The 17,978-nt window shown below is 38.9% G+C and overlaps 1 protein-coding gene across 4 annotated transcripts in view; it reads left to right on the forward strand.

Moving 5' to 3' along the window:
- The window catches only part of LOC126483834 (E3 SUMO-protein ligase PIAS3), a 277,101-nt gene extending 263,946 nt beyond the window's left edge, over positions 1 to 13,155 (forward strand). For 3 of the 4 annotated variants that reach the window (XM_050107036.1, XM_050107041.1, XM_050107037.1), the window contains one exon: positions 11,623 to 13,155. In XM_050107036.1, the coding sequence (XP_049962993.1) occupies positions 11,623 to 11,954 (332 nt within the window). In that variant the 3' untranslated portion in view covers positions 11,955 to 13,155. Of the gene's footprint in view, positions 1 to 6,021; positions 6,135 to 11,622 lie in introns of all 4 variants that reach the window. The other variant, XM_050107039.1, reaches the window with a different exon arrangement.
- Positions 13,156 to 17,978: the final 4,823 nt, after the last annotated feature.

Consider the following 17,978-nt stretch of genomic DNA (forward strand, 5'->3'; position numbering starts at 1 on the left):
AAAGTCTGTCATCCCCATGACCTTTCAGTGTCTGTTATGTACAGTTCTTCTGGAGTTTAAGGGTGGTAACATTTTGTACTATGACTGCTCTTAAAACTTTGGATAGGGCAGGATATGCTGTTACATCGCCTGCTGGTCAGAAACACCTTTCGTTGTCAGGAACATTTCGTGTTTTTACAGTAGATCCGATAGCCATTAACAGAGGCTTTCTCTTTATGAAATGAAATGGGCCTCCCTTAACTGCATTTGATATGTATGACTCATAGAGTAGTCTTCAGGCTATTGACTGATGTTACTCTTGTCATTCTGTGGCCTATGCTATTCATGAGCTTCTCACTGAACTTGGCCACACTTGATTGGTCAGTTTCTCTCTGGGTCCCAAGGCATGAGAGTATCCCAGGGATGAACTGGCCATCCGTTTGGCTAGAGGAGCAATTACTCGTCCTCCATATGTGTAGACAGTTCCAGGTGTGGATTTGCGGGTGTTAATATGACCTCAGCTCGCTCAGAGATAGATTGCCATGTGGCTGTTGGCCTCTCTAATAAACTCCCCACTATCAAAGAGAGTGCACTCCTCATTCAGTTCTTTTCAAAAGGAAATCCAGTGTCCTGTGTTGCTTCCACATTGGTCATATATGGCTGACCCATAGTTTCATTTTACATGAGTCACCCCCACATTGTAGTTGTGGAGTCTCACATCCTAGTGGAATGCCCCCTTCTTCTGGTCCTCCATGCTAAGCCTTATAAATTCTTTGCCTCAAAATATCGGTATGCAATTCACAGACAGTTGAACTGTATCCCTGTTTCTTCCATGAAAATGGTTTTCGTTTTCAGATATAAGACATCAAGCTACCTTCGGGGCAGGGGTGGGATGGTTGGGGTTGAGGTGTCTCACACCGCACAGTAGGTCATAGGGACTTCTGACTCCAACTTCCATGACAGTTCACTCTTTGATTCGTCTTACTTTTCTTTAATTGCGTTTAGACATGGTTTTTTTTTCCTTTCCTGTTTTAGAGATAGTGCTATGCTGAATAGTGGGTGCTCTTAAATGCCTAGATAAACTCGAGCAGGAGTGTGTGGGATGACTACCATCACAGGCAAGGCCCTGGGGATGCCCACTTGTCAACTCTGGCTTGTCTTCAGTGCCTCAATTTTACCATTTCCACTTGCTTTCATCATCAGTACTTCACAGGCATCACTCATTACGGATAAAATACCCCTGTATTGAGGAACTGATGGCCTTGCTGTTTGACCCTTAACCTCGAATCAACCAACCAACTCACTCTATTAATGTCCTCAAGGGTTTCTTTGATTTCATAATGTTTTGCAACATTCACCCATATTTAATTGATAGGACTGCATGAAGCAGCCCACTGTTAGTGCTTTCTACTAGACATTTCGGGATTGTTTTTCCTACTCATCTGCATTAACGAACCGTATTCTACATTTAGAGCACGCTCCCACTCATAACACCAATTATAAATTCTGTCCAAGTCATCTTGTATTCCCTTACAGTCACCTTTGTGTACACCACACCATCATCAGCAAACAACCACAGATTGCTGTTCACTCTTTCTGTCAGATCATTCAGGTATAGGGGGCAATCAAAAAAAGTTTCTGTTTGAGGGCATTGCTGTGGCATATATGCAATGTAGCATGAATCTGTTGTGGGCATATAAATACTGGCATGTAAACAGGGATTTAGTGTTACATTCGTGTCCTTCCAATGTGCGTGCAGTAAATGCAGAAACTTGAACTGAAGCGACGTTATTACCAAATGCTTCCAACGAGGACCTCGTGCTGTTGTTCTTTTATTGGCTCCCAAAGGACAAACAGTGGTACACATCCATCAGAGAATGGAGAATATGTACGAGCAACATGTCTGTTGAAAACCATTGTTGGGGTATGGTGCACCAAATTCTATGTGGTAAGAGGTGCTGCTTCCTGATAATGCACGTTCCCATATCGCAAATGTCATAACGCAGAAGTTACACCAACTCAAGTGGGTGACATTCAATTGCCCATCCTGCACTCCTGATCCCTCCTTATGCAATTATCATGCCTTTGGTCCGTTAAAAAGACCTTGAAGGGTTGATGATTCCTGTTGGATGAGAATGTGCAGCAGGCAGTTGCGGACTTTTTCGCATAGCAGAATACGGTGTTTTACCAAACTGGTATCTTCCACCTGGTGCTTTATTGGTATGATTGCCTCAATGTTCACAGTGGTTTTGCTTGATTGGCATAGGATTCTGGATTCTGCAGCCTTTGAATGGAAGATTTTTGGTCACATCTTAAAATATTTACGTCGGTCCTATCGCATCTCTCTGGGGCACTCCTGATAACACCCTTGTCTCTGATGAACACTCGCCATCGAGGACAACATACTGGAGTCTATTACTTCAGAAGTCTTCCAGTGATTCACATATCTGGAAACCTAGTCCGCGTGCACAGGCCGTTGTTAATCATCTGCAGTGGGGCCAAAGCGGCTTGAGGTATGTTTGCTTGTGTGAATGTGTGTCTGTAATACTTTTCTGGAGAAGGCTTTGGCCGAAACCTAAATGTGTAACAGTCCTTTTGTTGTGCCTGTCTGTGCCTCAGTGTGTCATCTTTACAGTGAGTAGCAATCTGTCCTTTTCATAATATTTTTCAAGGAAATTTACTATAGCAGAGTGTATACGGCCCGGGACAACCGGGAGATCCGGGGAAAACCCGGGAATTTTTTCATCCGGGAAAAACCCGGGAATTGTTTAGAACTCCGGGAATTTTTCATTGTTTCAGCTTTCAGTTAAATTTTTGTGATATTGACTGGTAAGAACCAATACTCTAACAAAGGATATTACTGTATACCGCTACAGCAGAAAAATACTGCAGCAACAAAACATGAACGAGAGAAAAAAGAAAACGAAAATAAAACTTAAGTTGCAAAGGAAATGCACCGTATACAACAACAAAACAGAGCTCGTACAAGCGTCTGCCAACAGCAAAGTGTGTCAAAGGCTTTTGGAAGACTATGCAATGCTTTAAAACAACAAACTGCCTCTGATGAGCGAGACGTGAAAACTGTTTAAATTAGATTCTTTTGAGTTGTTGCGGGCGGGCTCTTGAGCATGCGTAGTTGAGTCGCGTATGAGTAGTACCTTCTCCCGCTTCTGGTTACAGAAGTGTGGCTGGGCGCCACTGCTTAATATCGCCTCGGTTCGGAAATATAGTAAATCTGGGACTGATGCACAGAGCAGTCTGAGTTGTGGTGGGGAGCGTCCACGTGACCTGTGTTTACGTTCAGTGATTTTGTTGTTTCCTCTTCGTTTATTGCTCTGACGTTAAATGATAACAAAACGGATTTTTGTGGCCTAGAGTTATCAAATGAATTAAAATATGTTCGCATAATTACGGAAATCTAAAATATGTTATTAATTTCCGATTTTATTTCCACCTTTCTGACAGAACAATGAAGTTATTTTTGCCGGTTTGGTAAAGAGATTTGGCTTAAAGTTAATCTTTTCTGTTGAGGCAGTCAATTTATTTGAAACGAAGTTTTTAATTTCACACTATTGGCTAGTTTCAACTGTTTACTGCATTTCAAGTGCACATATGGCATTATGCCATAATAAAGAACCAAACATGAGATAATACAGTACTGGTACTCCAAGAAAATTTACATACGAATGTGCATTTTAAGCCGAATTATGCGTTTTAGTATGGTTCACAAAATTCCGACGCTCTTGAAGTATCATCTGATATCTTGTTTCTTTTATGCCATACGTAAGATCTTTTAATGTTTTACACGTACGAACATATGGGCTTCCTGTGTCATCGTAGCTGAGCAAGCACGGTGACGCCTGTTATTTGGCTTTCTCGTGCAACTGCTGAAACGAACCTATTTGTAACAGGTCGCGGGAAAATATTGCGAATGGTGGTTTGAAAAGCGTTAAATTCAAAGCAGATTTCCTTTTACGCCAGATGAACTATGTGCGAGAATGTACGATGAATTTCTTAAATCACAAAGCGTTTGACTCTCATTTAAAAATCAACTCTTTGAGGATGACCATTTAGAAGAATTTCGAGCCCAAAAGACCAGACATCTACGTTGTTTTACTGGCACATTTGTGGGATGTATCTTAAAGTGTAACACGCGCAAAAAAAGGTCAACATTATATGTGAAAGCTTAGCTTCTCTTCCAGCTTATTAATCTTAGAGACCAATATTATATGTGAATGCTGTGTATATTAATTTAAACCATTAACTTTTCTTATTTGTGTGTTCGCGCTACTTAAGAGTGCTATTGCCATTGGCTCACTACATCATGTGTCCTATGCTGCCATCAGCTGGCAAGATCACGTGACAGGAGCTATGACTGTCTTACAAAAGTGCATCGCAATCTCGATTTCAATGTTTTGGAAAGTAACATGCGGTGTTTGGTGGAATTCAAATTTATGCCTTTGTAATACGAAGATATGCAGCGTACATGTTGCTGCACATCAAAGGTCTTTCAAAACATGTTTTCCCCCCCTCTGAGTTTCGTTTTCTAAAGTGCCGGGAAATTCTACTCCCGTATATAAAACCATAGGACTGATGAGTTTTACAGTGCCGAGGAAGAGTATACTGTCACTTAACACGGCCCGGCCGAAGTGGCCGTGCGGTTCTAGGCGCTGCAGTCTGGAACCGCGAGACCGCTACGGTTGCAGGTTCGAATCCTCCCTCGGGCATGGATGTGTGTGATGTCCTTAGGTTAGTTAGGTTTAACTAGTTCTAAGTTCTAGGGGACTAATGACCTCGGAAGTTGCGTCCCATAGTGCTCAGAGCCATTTGAACCAAGCCAACTTAACACGGAAAAAGTGTATTTTCATCTGGGAGAAAGTGTTTTTTAACCGGGAAATGCGGAAATTTTTTTTCCTTGTCCATGTATACACCCTGTATAGTCAAACTCAGAATATATTAAAGAATTCTGCAGCAAACTGATATTAAGGATATTGATATGTAATTTTTTGTGTTGATCTTTTATTCTTCATACAGGAGTCACCTGTGCTTTTTCCCAGTTGCTTGGGGCTTTGTGCTAGGCGAGAGAGTCACAATAAATGCATGCTAAGTAAGGGGCCAGTGTCGTAGATCTCTCTCTATAAAATCAAACTGGGATTCTAACTGGACCTGGCAACTTATTTATTTTCAACTCTTTTTGATTGTCTACATCAGGGATCCTATTACTACGTCCTCCATAAACTAGTCAACAAATTAACTTACAGTTCTATTGCACTGTTTGTGGTGTCTCTTTATGTCATTGATAAAAATGTTCTGCTGATCTGTATAAGTCTAAATCAAAGACACAAAATAGGCAGTAAGGTGAATTGACAGACTCAATTTGCATTTTTGTTACATGTTAACATTTGAGTGATAGTATTGCTGTGAAAATCTATTGTTACCATCATTCAGTGTTAATCTATAAACCAGTTTACACCTGTATTGTAAAGACATTATGAGCATGTGTTTGCTTTATAGGTCCTGGCGAGAATTAGGTGAAGACTGAATTTATGATGGTGGGAAATATGTTATAACCACCTTCCAGTTCACGAAGATGAAATGCTTGAGCCGTAGTTCCCACATTTGACAAAATCACTGTTAAGATGTGAAGTGGACTAAAGGAAATTAAAGCAAAGAACATTACTTTTTCTTAGCATTTACAAGAAAATTTAATTCATTTTCAAAGACAACTTTGCTCAGATGGTTGCTATCAGAGGTGCATACAGTAGTGGCCTTATGTAGCAGCATGACACATTTTCATCTGGAATAAAGATGTTACAAGTAACAGTTCTGAACCTCAAAACGATCTTCAGATAACTTGTGTGTAACTGTCTGTTATGCTACATGTGAATTTGAATGTAATGTCCAAACTTTTCCAAGGAAGAAAGTGTATTAAGTGTTACTTTTTCAAGCTGCAGCCCTTATTAAACTGATTTGAAGTAGTTGTGTTGTTGCTACAGCAGATGTGTGCACCTCACTTTTCTTAGCATTATTTCTCAATTTCAGGAATAAATCTTCACCGATCAACCGATTTTGCATTGCAACTTCGGTTTTCCTCTAGTCATTCTGTCCACATTGATGCTACTGTGGAATTGTAATGCTCCCTTAAATTTTTAGAGGTAGGTTGTTTGCAGATGACATTATTCTTCCCACTTCCAAAATAGTGGTAACATCTAAGATAACACTCGGTACTCTTGCAAGCTTATGTTAAGGGAATAGAGTGCATTTTTATCTCTGCCGTGGTAACAGAAGATACGCTTCTGAAATAAATTTGTATTGCATCCATTTGAACACTAATTAGTAATCGTGGATTATCTTGATAATTGAAACTATGTGTTAGACTAGGAAACAATTTTCCATGTTCTGGTTAGAATTTTGCAGCAAAGTTCCAGCATAGTTGGCTTTCAGTTGGCATCTGTTTAATGTCACTGAATGCCCCATGCTAGAGTGAAATATGTCACACTAAGACAAACTATAGATGTGTGCTTATTCAACCATATCATTTCAACTAAAAAAAGTTCTTTTTCTGTACAGATGGCAATAGCTCATACAGATTTGTAAAAATAGAATAAGATATGTGGGACTTTTGATTATGTGAGTTACAGCTGGGTTGGTAAGTGACTGTGTACTGGTTGCAAAATACGTAAATTAGAATCAGTCACTTGTGCATGTAGTTTCACTATAACATACTATCTATGGCTTGCAGCCTACGACATATACTGGTTGATCTGCTGTTTTAGTCTTTGTTTCGCTACTTGCAGACTGTAACTTTGTATTATCAAACATCTCATAATGTTTTGTTGGGTAGTGTAGAGCAATAGTACTGAATTATGTGTTACAGTGGAAAAGGTTAGTATGCCAAATTGGGGATTTGTAGTTTGAATAAAAATCTAGCCATTTCCACATAGGCATTCCAGGAACTTGCCGAGTCACCTCAGGTCACTCAACATTGGGGGTTTGTAACATATTTTAAGGGAACCAGCAGTATTGCGTGTTAACAATTAGAATAGAGGTTCACTCAGTAAATTAGAACTTTTGATGCTAAATGATAAAATACCTCTGTACATGACACTAAGTTGGGAAACTGTTCACTAAGAGTCATTCCATTGAACTCCATTGCACAAACTGACTCACTTATAGGTCATTTAGCAGATAATGTCAAGTCTTACATATAGTATAAAACTCCAGTAGTGTCAAAAGAAAAAATTCTCACGAGTAAACTATAAAATTAGGAGGCAGAATTGCTGACCAGTACTTATCTTCAGGTGTCAGTACTGCCACTAGAAACTTATAAAATTGCATACACTATCTTAACTGTCAGAAATTAAGTATTCTGAAAGGTAGGATAGTGTATATATTTTATGTGTACTACATTTCTTGTTTCTCCTGAAGATAATTATTGGCTAACAGTTTGTCACATGATTCAATAAATCCATTAGTGTATTTTGTTGCAAACTGTGACTGGATTTTTGCCCATTGCTGAACTGGTACTGCATTTTGTTCCTGGGGTCCTTCCAGTCTCTCCAAGTACTTTTATTTATTTACTTAACAACTGAGATAATTTACGTAGTATTTTTACAGAAGTCAAACTTAACAACAAAAAATATATGTAACTCTCCATATTCACAGCTTTACAGGTCTGTTCTGAGGACCATGACGCATTATATATTTAATTTTGTTAATAGTTAATACTTGATGTACCACTTGCTCACAGTCTATTCAACACACACCAGTATTTTACATACAACTCTTTTTGGGGATAAAGTTCCCATCACCAGGTAACACAGATTCAAGGCTTATATGTACATGTAGTTAGAGCAAGTTTATTGAGGCTTTCAAGTATGAACTTTCGTTCCTAAAGTGTTAATGAAATTAAATAATTATTAATACTGTACTACATTTCTAGGTATTGATGTCCAAATATAGAGAGACCATACAGATATTTGTTTTCTCACCTCCACTGAAGCAGTCCTACCTCACCAGCTTTACTTTCTCTCATAAACATCTTATTTTTCATTGCTACCTCACTCTTCTTGCATGCAAATGGATCTCTTGGATCACACTGTTTCAACCAGATGACTGATGACCAACCGTCATCTGGGTGGAAACATCAATTAAGTAACAGTGCCTGTTTATGTACACATTGTTGCACTTATTTAGCAAGTTTGCAATTTTAGACATGACAGACAATATGCTAACATCTGTTTCGTTTTTTAAATCTTCATGGCATCAGTTTTATGAAAAACTTACACAATAAGTGCACATGGGAGATTTCAAAACAGGCACTAAAAAGAGGGAAAAGTTTTGCACCTGAAAAAACAATAAACATTATGTTAGCTCTCAACAGAATTGGATAGTCAGCCATAAATTTATTCCCCAGATATCTTGATTGACCAGCCTTTCTACCTCCAAATGATACAGTGATCATGTAAGGAACTATAGAAAAATCAGTCTTCATTATGTTAGTCAAAGCATTGGTTCCTCCACCACAAAATGGTCCCTGTCAAGATAGTGTTAAATGTCAGGCAATTTATGGCCAAAACCAAAATGTCATTGATAATACACCAACCTTATTCGCTGTATCTGGCCCAACTTCAAAACAGCATTTATCAAAACAAGTGCTTAGTCGTAACTGATGCTTCCTAATAAATATATTTGGTCATGCGGTTCAGAGGCTCGTGTAGCAGAGGCACATAGTGGGAGAATCCAGCCCAACACTAGCCTCCTTCCTTCTCTCTAATAACTTCAATTACTTCGACTGAGAAATGGGAAATACACAGTTCAGAAACCAGATCCAGCAGAATCTCTCATACATTAACTAAATGTCGGTGACTAGGGCCTCTTGTCGGGTGCAAGTCTTTTGATTTGACACCACATCGGCGACTTGTGCTTCGATGGGGATGAAATGATGAATATTAGGACAACACAACACCCAGTCCCTGAGTGGAGAAAATCCCCAACCCAGCCGGGAATCTAACCCGGGCCCTTAGGATTGACATTCGGTCACGCTGACCACCTAGATACCAGGGGCGGACTCTCATACATTAATTAAGAGAGATAGAATATAAACAATAAAAAGATTACATCAGCCACATTCTATAGATTTTATAACAGCTGTTGAATACTAAGAGTACTTGGCTTTTGAATGTATCTACATCTATACTCTGCAAACCACCATGAGGTGCAAGGCAGAGGGTACATCTCATTGTACCAGTTATTAGGGTTTCTTCCTGTTCCATTCACAGACGGAGCACAGGAAGAATGATTTGAATGCTTCTGTGCGTGCAGTAATTATTCTAATCTTATCCTCGCTATCCCTGTGTGAGTGGTAGATAGGGGGTTGTAGTATATCCGTAGAGAAGTCATTTAAAGCTGGTTCTTGAAACTTCATTAATAGACTTTCTTAGGATAGTTTACATTTGTCTTCAAGAGCCTTCCAGTTTAGTTTCATCAGTATCTATTTGGCACTCTCTCGTGAATTAAACAAACCTGTGACCATTTGTGCTGCCTTTCTCTGTATATGTTCAGTATCCCCCTATAGTCAAAACATTGGTTCCTCCACCACAAAATTCTCCCTGTCACATTGTGTTTAATGTTGTGCAATTTATGGCCAAAACCAAAATATCATTGATGTTCCACCAACTCTACTCACTGAATCTGACCTAACTTGAAAACAGCATTTACCAAAACAAGTTCTCAGACCTAGCTGATGCTTCCTGATAGATATAGTTGGTCATGTGTGGTTGATTAAATTGCCTTTTGTTTTGCCCATGTGCAGAATTATGGGCTTAGGCTATTACAGGCTCAAAACCAATAGGAAATAAATAATTTAAAAAAATCACAGTTTGTGCGATTTGACATTGATCAAAAGTTCAATGTGAAAATGGGCTCTCTCTCTCTCTCTCTCTCTCTCTCTCTCTCTCTCTCTCTCTCTTTCTCGTTGGGTGTCCCCCAAGGAATGGTGTTTCTGTATTTTGGTGTTGGCAGACTTACGTTTTATGTTGCTGGATACATCTGGTTATGAAAATGTAGATTGCCTTTGACAGGCACATATATGCTGTACAGTACGTAACCTGTTCCATAATTGCGTATAAGATCTTCTTAGTGTTCAGACCATGTCAGGTCGGAGTTAAAACTCGAGCTTTCAAAGATTATCATTACATTATTTGTCAGGAGTTAATGGTCTGTCTAGACGGAGTTAGGCTTCTTCTTATGTTGGCATTTTAGCTCGTCATTTGTTGTGTTACATCACTTGGAATTCTGATGTCCATTGGTGGAGTGACATTACCTGGAAGGCAGGATCTGGATATGCAAATGCAGAAAAATGGGCAATGCAGCAGTATGCACCCACCCATGCCCGGGCTGCAATTGAGGACAGAAGGGGAATGGAGTCAATCTTCATCATCTATTCCCTTAACAGTTGATTTTTGTTTGGTGTCTTCATGTGCACCACTTACATTATCCCTCTATCTCTGTTAAAATTGTCAGTACACAAGAGAATTTCTACGGATTTTTTTATTACTGAACCCCTGTAGTTGGATGTGTGGGAAAGGACCTTCATCATCTCAAAGTTGATCTTGTGTTCTACTATAAGACTGTGTTCTGCTATCTCTGATTCCTCAGATTTCTCTACTTGATGCTGTGTAGAAATGTAGTAGTCTTAAATCCGGGATGTCTTTCACAGAACACAGCAAATCCTTAATTTTCTGCAGATGTCAGAATACTGAACTAAGACCATATTTATGTAATATGTGCCCAAACTTGCTAGAATGCTCTGCAGAATGGAAGACACAAACCCATCCAGCCAATGGAAAAAGATGAATGTGCAGAATTCCTTCCACTATCAGAGTGATCTTAAACAAAATTGTGCCCATATTATGAAAATGTGATATTAGACCAGTATTGTGCTTTCTGCAGGAAATGATGGATTCGATGTGTCCAGTGAAAAACTGCATGGATTTGTGAGTACCGGTTGTCTACAATGTGCCACATGAGTGTTGCAAAAATTACAGAGAGGAGACAATCTGCATTGTAGCAGAGTGCTGCACTGAACACAGATGTATGGAAACGCATATCATCATCTTTCCTCTCCCTTGTGTCACTGTATTGGGATTCCGTAATAAAAGAAGTGATAGCTTTTGCATGTGCAATAACTACTTTTAACAGAGATGAGGTTATAATCTTACTGCGGCCTGCAGATGAGCTCTTAAAACAGAGTGTCTTAAAAGATCCAAAAATAATGACTCATTAAGGGGTTACGTTATGCTGAGGGTAGTCTCCATTCCCCTTCAACCTCTGTCAGTGCTTGGTGGGAGAGGCGGCGGCATACCCACTACAATGATTTTTTTGCATTTGCATATGCAGATCCCACTCTCCAAGTGATGTCACACTGCCAATAGACAGACAAGATGGTGATAACATTCAAAAGCTTGAGTTTTAACCTGAATTTGATATGGTTCGAACACCAAGCATATTTTATACCAGTATGTCGATGTGAAAAAGTTAATGGGTTAATGTATTCTGAATAAAGTTTCCCAGTTCTCTTTGTGACTGTGAAACAGTACAAATATATTTAGCAAAACTGAGTGTCTAATCTTATTGTTACAGATTCATCTTGTGTTAGTAGTACTGTGAACAGCAGCTCAGCACCAGTTGGCAGCTTCAACGCAGTAAGCAGCTCTGGTTACATGAGCCCAAGTGTTATCACTTTGGACAGTCCATCCCCACCAGACACACGGACATCTACTCCAGATCCCCGTTTAAGTGGGGGACAACCCACAAGTACAGCTGCCAATCCTGTTACTCCATTGAGGATGGCTCCACCATCTTTTCCAAGCTCTTTGTTCATTGCAGGAATGCCAACAATGTTGGAATTAGATTCAGAATCAAGTAGCCCACAACCTGGTGTACCAACAACCATGTTCTCTGCTCCATATTAAAAAGAAATGAATTAAGTGTATATTTTGTCTTTATGTGTGTACGTGTGTTTGTGTATATACACCTTTGAGAACAGGAGTGAGGTACTCTTTATTTTGTACAAGTGGTTCATTGTGCTGGGAGTGAACTACAGAAAAGCATCTCTTTAAAGTATTACTTGTAATGTTTACATGTCATTGTGATCTAGGCAATCCATTATTTTTTTTCTTTTCCTTTATTCTCTTTAATTTCTAATTAGTCTTTGTTATTTTGAATTCAGACATTGTGCTTACTGCAGTGTAAATATTATTTATTAGTAGATGGTGTAATTTAAAATTTGTAAAAAGAAAAGTAATTAATGTAATTAAAGTTGCACTTGCAGTTTTACAATTTGGTCTGTGCATTATAGAAACGTTTTTCATGAGAGACTGCCAGAAAAATCTTTTATAAAGAACTCGTGTGTGAGTTCAAATCCATAGTGTTAAATTTCTTATTTTTACTTCAGAACTTGGGGTTAATGTTTTTGTACCTACTATATTTTGAAACATCTTTAAATTAAGCAATGTGTTATTAAATCTATTTTTTCCCCTCCTGTGTATTACAAGTGGAGTAGGAACAAATTTGGGACTGTGATATATATAGAGTTACATACACTGTACATTAATTCCTAATAAAGAAGTTTGAAGCAGGTGTGCTTCCCTACAAATAACCTTTCATTCTATGGCACAGAGGCTATTAATATGTGGTGTTCAGACCATGTAAATATAATTTGGTGTATACCTTCTTTTAACGTTGATACTGATGGCAAGTTCCTTGGAGGATGTTGAGACATTTTCTGTTGTAAAAATCATTCTGAAGGTAGGATGGTTATTTCATGTAAACCAAGTTTCACCAATTAAACACCCAGAAGTATTTAAAGCACCAGTCAGTTATTATTTTGTTCTCAGTCTTCAGATGAAATGAGATACCTTTGTGATAAAGTCTAAATGAGTTGTGATGTATAAGGTTGAAATGTGTAAAGTTGTAAGACTGTTTAATGAATGCAAAATGTTGCTGGAAAACCAGTGTGTTTGTGTACTTGCACACTTGTACAGTTTCTCTTGTATGTGATGTCCTTTTCAGTGTGACTATTATTTCCACTTGTAATCTCTCTTCTTTGATATTGGATATATAATAATTGATGTTGACCAAAATGTGAATTAAATTATGACTGCACATGTGAAATGAGTTCATATTTATATATAAGGCCATCTGTATGTTATAAAATGGCATTCATAAAAGAATAAATTTGTCATAGGATTGAAGCCTACATTACGACAATTTTCCAAGAGCTCTTTTTTAACATCAGTAGCATAAATGGAAGCTTTTGATCTGTCAACACATGCAAACAAGACTGGAATCACACCTAAGCTTTCAGACAATGGTCTTCATTGCTCACCCACAAAAAACTGACAGAAATAGTGGCAGCTAATAAATCTTTTAATATGAGCAGTAATCTTGTTCTATCATATATTTAAAACAGAGAGAAGGTTTCTACAACCCAGGGCTTACCACTATCCACCTCCCCATCCTCCCTTGTCACAATGTAAAACATCTCTTAACAGTGAGTGGCATACACAATGTTATGACACAGCATTCATTCACTGTAGTGGAACCTCTTGTTGCAAGGGACCATATGCAGATCACAGTTACAGGGTCTTAAGTGGAACCAATAGATAGAGAGAAAGAGAGAGAGAGAGAGAGAGAGAGAGAGTGTGTGTGTGTGTGTGTGTGTGTGTGTGTGTGTGTGTGTGTCGGTTGCAATAATATAAAATTTAAATTGCAAGAACCATTTTAAAAATTTTAGACAAAAATTTGTATAAAACAGTTCTTTCTAAAACTGTTTGTAGTGAGTGGGATTTAGAGGTAGTAGCTAGTCTGAAGACTGCACCTTGAAATGCCAGTGAGCTCTACATAGCAGAGTTTGGGGGAGGGGGGGGGGTGGCTTCTGTGGAGCACTGCGCGTGTGGGATTCCAGAAGTAGTAGCTGACCCTAAGAAAATTGTATGACCCTCCATGTGATTGTCACTTTCTGCTGTTTGTAATTAAGGGGGACCAACAGTGTGGCTGTATCTTCACACTAATCCCTATTCTTGTATCTTTCTATTTGTACAGGAAGGCCATGGTAAATGTGAGAGGTGCGGATGTCTGAGGATTAAATGAGAACAGACTAGAGTTCCAGTAAAATAAGCATGCAGTCTTTACTGCCAGGGGAGGGTGTACACATTGCACCGACAGAAGGTGCTGTGTGTTTGGAGAGACATTTGATGGTCTAAGTATTAGGATAAGCTGTCAGGATGGCAGGTAGAGGATGTGTTAACAGGTCAAAAGCTAGCTTTGATGCATCATTAATCTATGTTTAATATTAAATGTTTTGAAGGTGTTGATGTATTTTGCACTTTAGCCAGGCCCATCTCTGCAAGCTCACCATTCTTCCATCTCTAAGTTTTCTGCCATCATCATCATAGATGCATATTCTGTACAAAGTCTGTTCAAAAAATTCCATAACTTTGTCTACAAAATTTTTGTACGCTTATCTTTTACATGTTGTGCATGGTCTCCTTCAAAATAATCTCAATTGATACACCACTCCCAACGCCTTTTCTACTTCTGGAAGCAGTCTTGGTATGCCTCTTGCTGGATCGCTTGAAGCGCCATCTGCGAATTTTCTTTTATCTAGTCAATCATTGCAAATACTCGTCCTTTCAATGGGATTTTCAACTTTGTTAATAAATAAAAGGTCTGTAGGAGCCAGGTCTGGAGAGTATGGGGGATGAGGCAGTACAGCATTTCCGTTTTTTGTGCAATAGTCACGCACCAACAGGGATGAATGTGCGGGTGCGTTATCGTGATGCAAGAGTCGTGAATTGTCTTGCCATGTTTCAAGCCATTTCCTTCTCACATTTTCTTGCAGTCGCAACATGTCCCAGTAGTACTATCAATTAACAGTTTGTCTCTGTGGCACAAATTCATGATGAACTAATCCTTCAGAGTCAGAGAAAACTATCAGCATGGTCTTTGAGAACCTTTCCAGAGCCACTGTGGAGATTGAACCTTGGTCTCAATGTGATAACTGTAGACCCATGTCTCATCACTAGTTACGACACTCTTAAGGAATGTCTCATTCTCATTTGCGTGATCCAAAACTGTTCACAGATTGCGAGGCAAAGGTCTTTCAGGTCTTGACTCATGAGCCGTGGTACAAACTTGGCAGCAATAATGCATTCCAAGACACTGTGTCAGAAGTTCGTGACATGACGCAATTGAAATGTTAAACTTCTTCCTGTCTTCATCCTTCCTATAATCTTAGTGTTTTCATGCTCATTAAATTTTTGGTGCCAACATCATCATTACAACCGTAAAGTTTATAACAGCATTCTGCATTCTTTGGATGTTTGCTAGATTTTATTACCTGATGGAATGTCGTACTTTCAAAAAACAAGTTTCTGCTGAATAAGTATTTCTCTGATATTTGTAACCCATGAAAGAAATGTTTATTGAATGTGTTCTGTATTCTGTAACCAACAAGCTTACCCCCTAACTTATTTGCTGAATCAAACTCCCTGGAAGATTAAAAACTGTGCCGGGCCGAGACTTGAACTCAGGACCTTTATTTGCTGAATCTTACACTCTTTCCATGTCTTTCACATAAGGTTTGACTCAACTGCAAACAGAAGAAAATAAAATAAATCATATGTGATATTTAGTGGCACATGTTTTAAGGAAACAGATGACCTCAAACAGACCCTGTGGTACCCTTCACTTTACAGCACTTGGGTCAGATTCATATTTGTTCTCTGTTTTTTTGTCGACACGACAATCTCCTGCTTCCTATTTGCTGGAAGGAAATGAACCCTAGGGCAGTTCCTCCAGTTCCATAACACCCCCACTTAAGCAAAAGTATAGCATGGCAAATGCTTTTCTTAATAATAAAAACAAAAAATATACTGAACTATCTTTAACAGCAAGTGCCTCATGCACTTTTGTTGGTGTTCTTTTCTTGAATCCAAAATGTAATTCTGACAAAATATTACATGCTCTACAACTTATTACCTGTCTTGTACACTACCTTCTCAAAAACCTTAGAGAACACTGTGTAACTGAAATATGAGCGATTGAATATCACATTTTATTCTGTTCTAATTTATTTTTTTCTGTCTGCAGGAAATTCCATCCAGTAATAAACTTGCACTCTACCAGATTTAATGAACATCCAAAGAAAGCAGAATGTTGTTATAAAATCGATGGTCGTAATGGTGATGTTAGCACCAACAATTTAATGAACATGAAGACATTAAGATTACAGGAAGGATGAGAATGTGATGAAGTTGTGCATAAAATGGTGTGGTGGAGATTCAATTTTTTACTTTCGTATACAGTTTATTCATATTTAATGAGCATGTTAACAGCAGTAGTGTGCCCCCTTTGGTGGGTTCAACATATAAAATATTGATGTGTTATTTCAAATGCTTATAGTTTCTGAGTTAATGAAACATTGGAAATGCAGAAATAGCCAGCACCATGTAAGTATAGAAGCTGGGAAAGTCTGTGGGCATGATGGAGTGCATAACAAATTTTTATTAAATAATGGTCCTCGTGCTAAACAGTGGCTGGCAGTGTTCTTCAACAGCATTATGGAGACAAGGTGCGTTCCAAAAGACTAAAGGGATCCCTAAATATGGAAAACCAACAGATAATGCAGAAATTTTTTGTCCTATAGCTCTCCGTAATTCTTGCTATAACCTGTTGGAAACACTGATTCTACGTGGAATTTAGAGCAAAACTATGGAAAACATCCCTGCTGAACAAGCTGGTTTTCGAACAGGTCGTAGTTGTACAGATCAAGTCATCGATCTCTCAGCATTTATTGAACCAGGTTTTCAAGAAAGCTAAAAAATGTCCTCCATATTTTTGATTTAATTGCAGCTTGTGATATTGTGTGTAGAGAAAGATTTCACCTGAAGTTTCTGATAACTGAAGAATGCTCTCTCTCATGGCTCCGTACAACCTATATAATGTGCGTATTCCTCATAATGACAGCAGAAATTTCACTTCGTGTGTGATTCTTCGGATCATCGTGTTTCAACTTTATCGTCTTAAGCTGGCAGAAGATATTAATGTTAACTGGAAACATAGTTTGGGTAGTTTTAAGTGCGAAACATTCCACTGTGCATGCTTTGGTTTAACAAATGTACAGGTGGGATGCAAAAGCTGCTGGTTCCAGATATTATCAAGGCACCACGGTGACAGCATGTCTCTACCTGCTGTGAAGGCTCGCTTAAGCTTTGGCATCACAGCTTGATGGTGCCTTGGAAGTCTCAGAGAAAAGGAGGCTTGCAAGAATGAAAACAACAGAACAGGTAAAGATCAGAGTTGAGAACTGTCACTTCTGATTAAGTGATATGTGCAAGCATTGCACACACCTGTCGTGACTTACTGAGAACTATTCATTATGTCAGATCTGTTCACCGCAAATTGCAGTCAAGGTTGAGATTTTGTTGTAACGCAGAAGAATTATCAAAAACTGATTTATATCATTTAGTATCTTGCACAGATTGAAGTTCTGGTGTAACAGTTGTTGTGCCTCGTCCTTGCAATCAGATGAAGACCATTCATGAAAAAACATCATTTAGGTAGCTACCTTGTAGGAACTATCTACTGTGCATGCACTAGTTTGGTCAGTGTACAGAGTCGGAGCAAGCAGCGCAACCACAGAATGTCAACAACACGCGACAGCGATTGGGCGCATCCACCTGCTGTGAATGGGCCGCTTATGATTTGGTATTTCTGCCTGGCAGTGTTTTGGAAGGCAGAGAACAAGAGGCACTACCTGCAATGAGAATCCCAGAGACAGTTGAAAGAAGTTAAAAGATAAAAGGCAGCTATGTCATTTTGTAGTGAGTTGGCACAGATGTGAGCTCCGCTGCAACCCACGACCCTCTGCAGAAGGAGAAGTATGCCCCACGGTACAAGGAGTGGCACTGCATAGCAATTTCACAGCATCAGGA

Source organism: Schistocerca serialis, chromosome 6 (assembly GCF_023864345.2).
Source record: "Schistocerca serialis cubense isolate TAMUIC-IGC-003099 chromosome 6, iqSchSeri2.2, whole genome shotgun sequence".
Lineage (NCBI taxonomy): Eukaryota > Metazoa > Arthropoda > Insecta > Orthoptera > Acrididae > Schistocerca > Schistocerca serialis.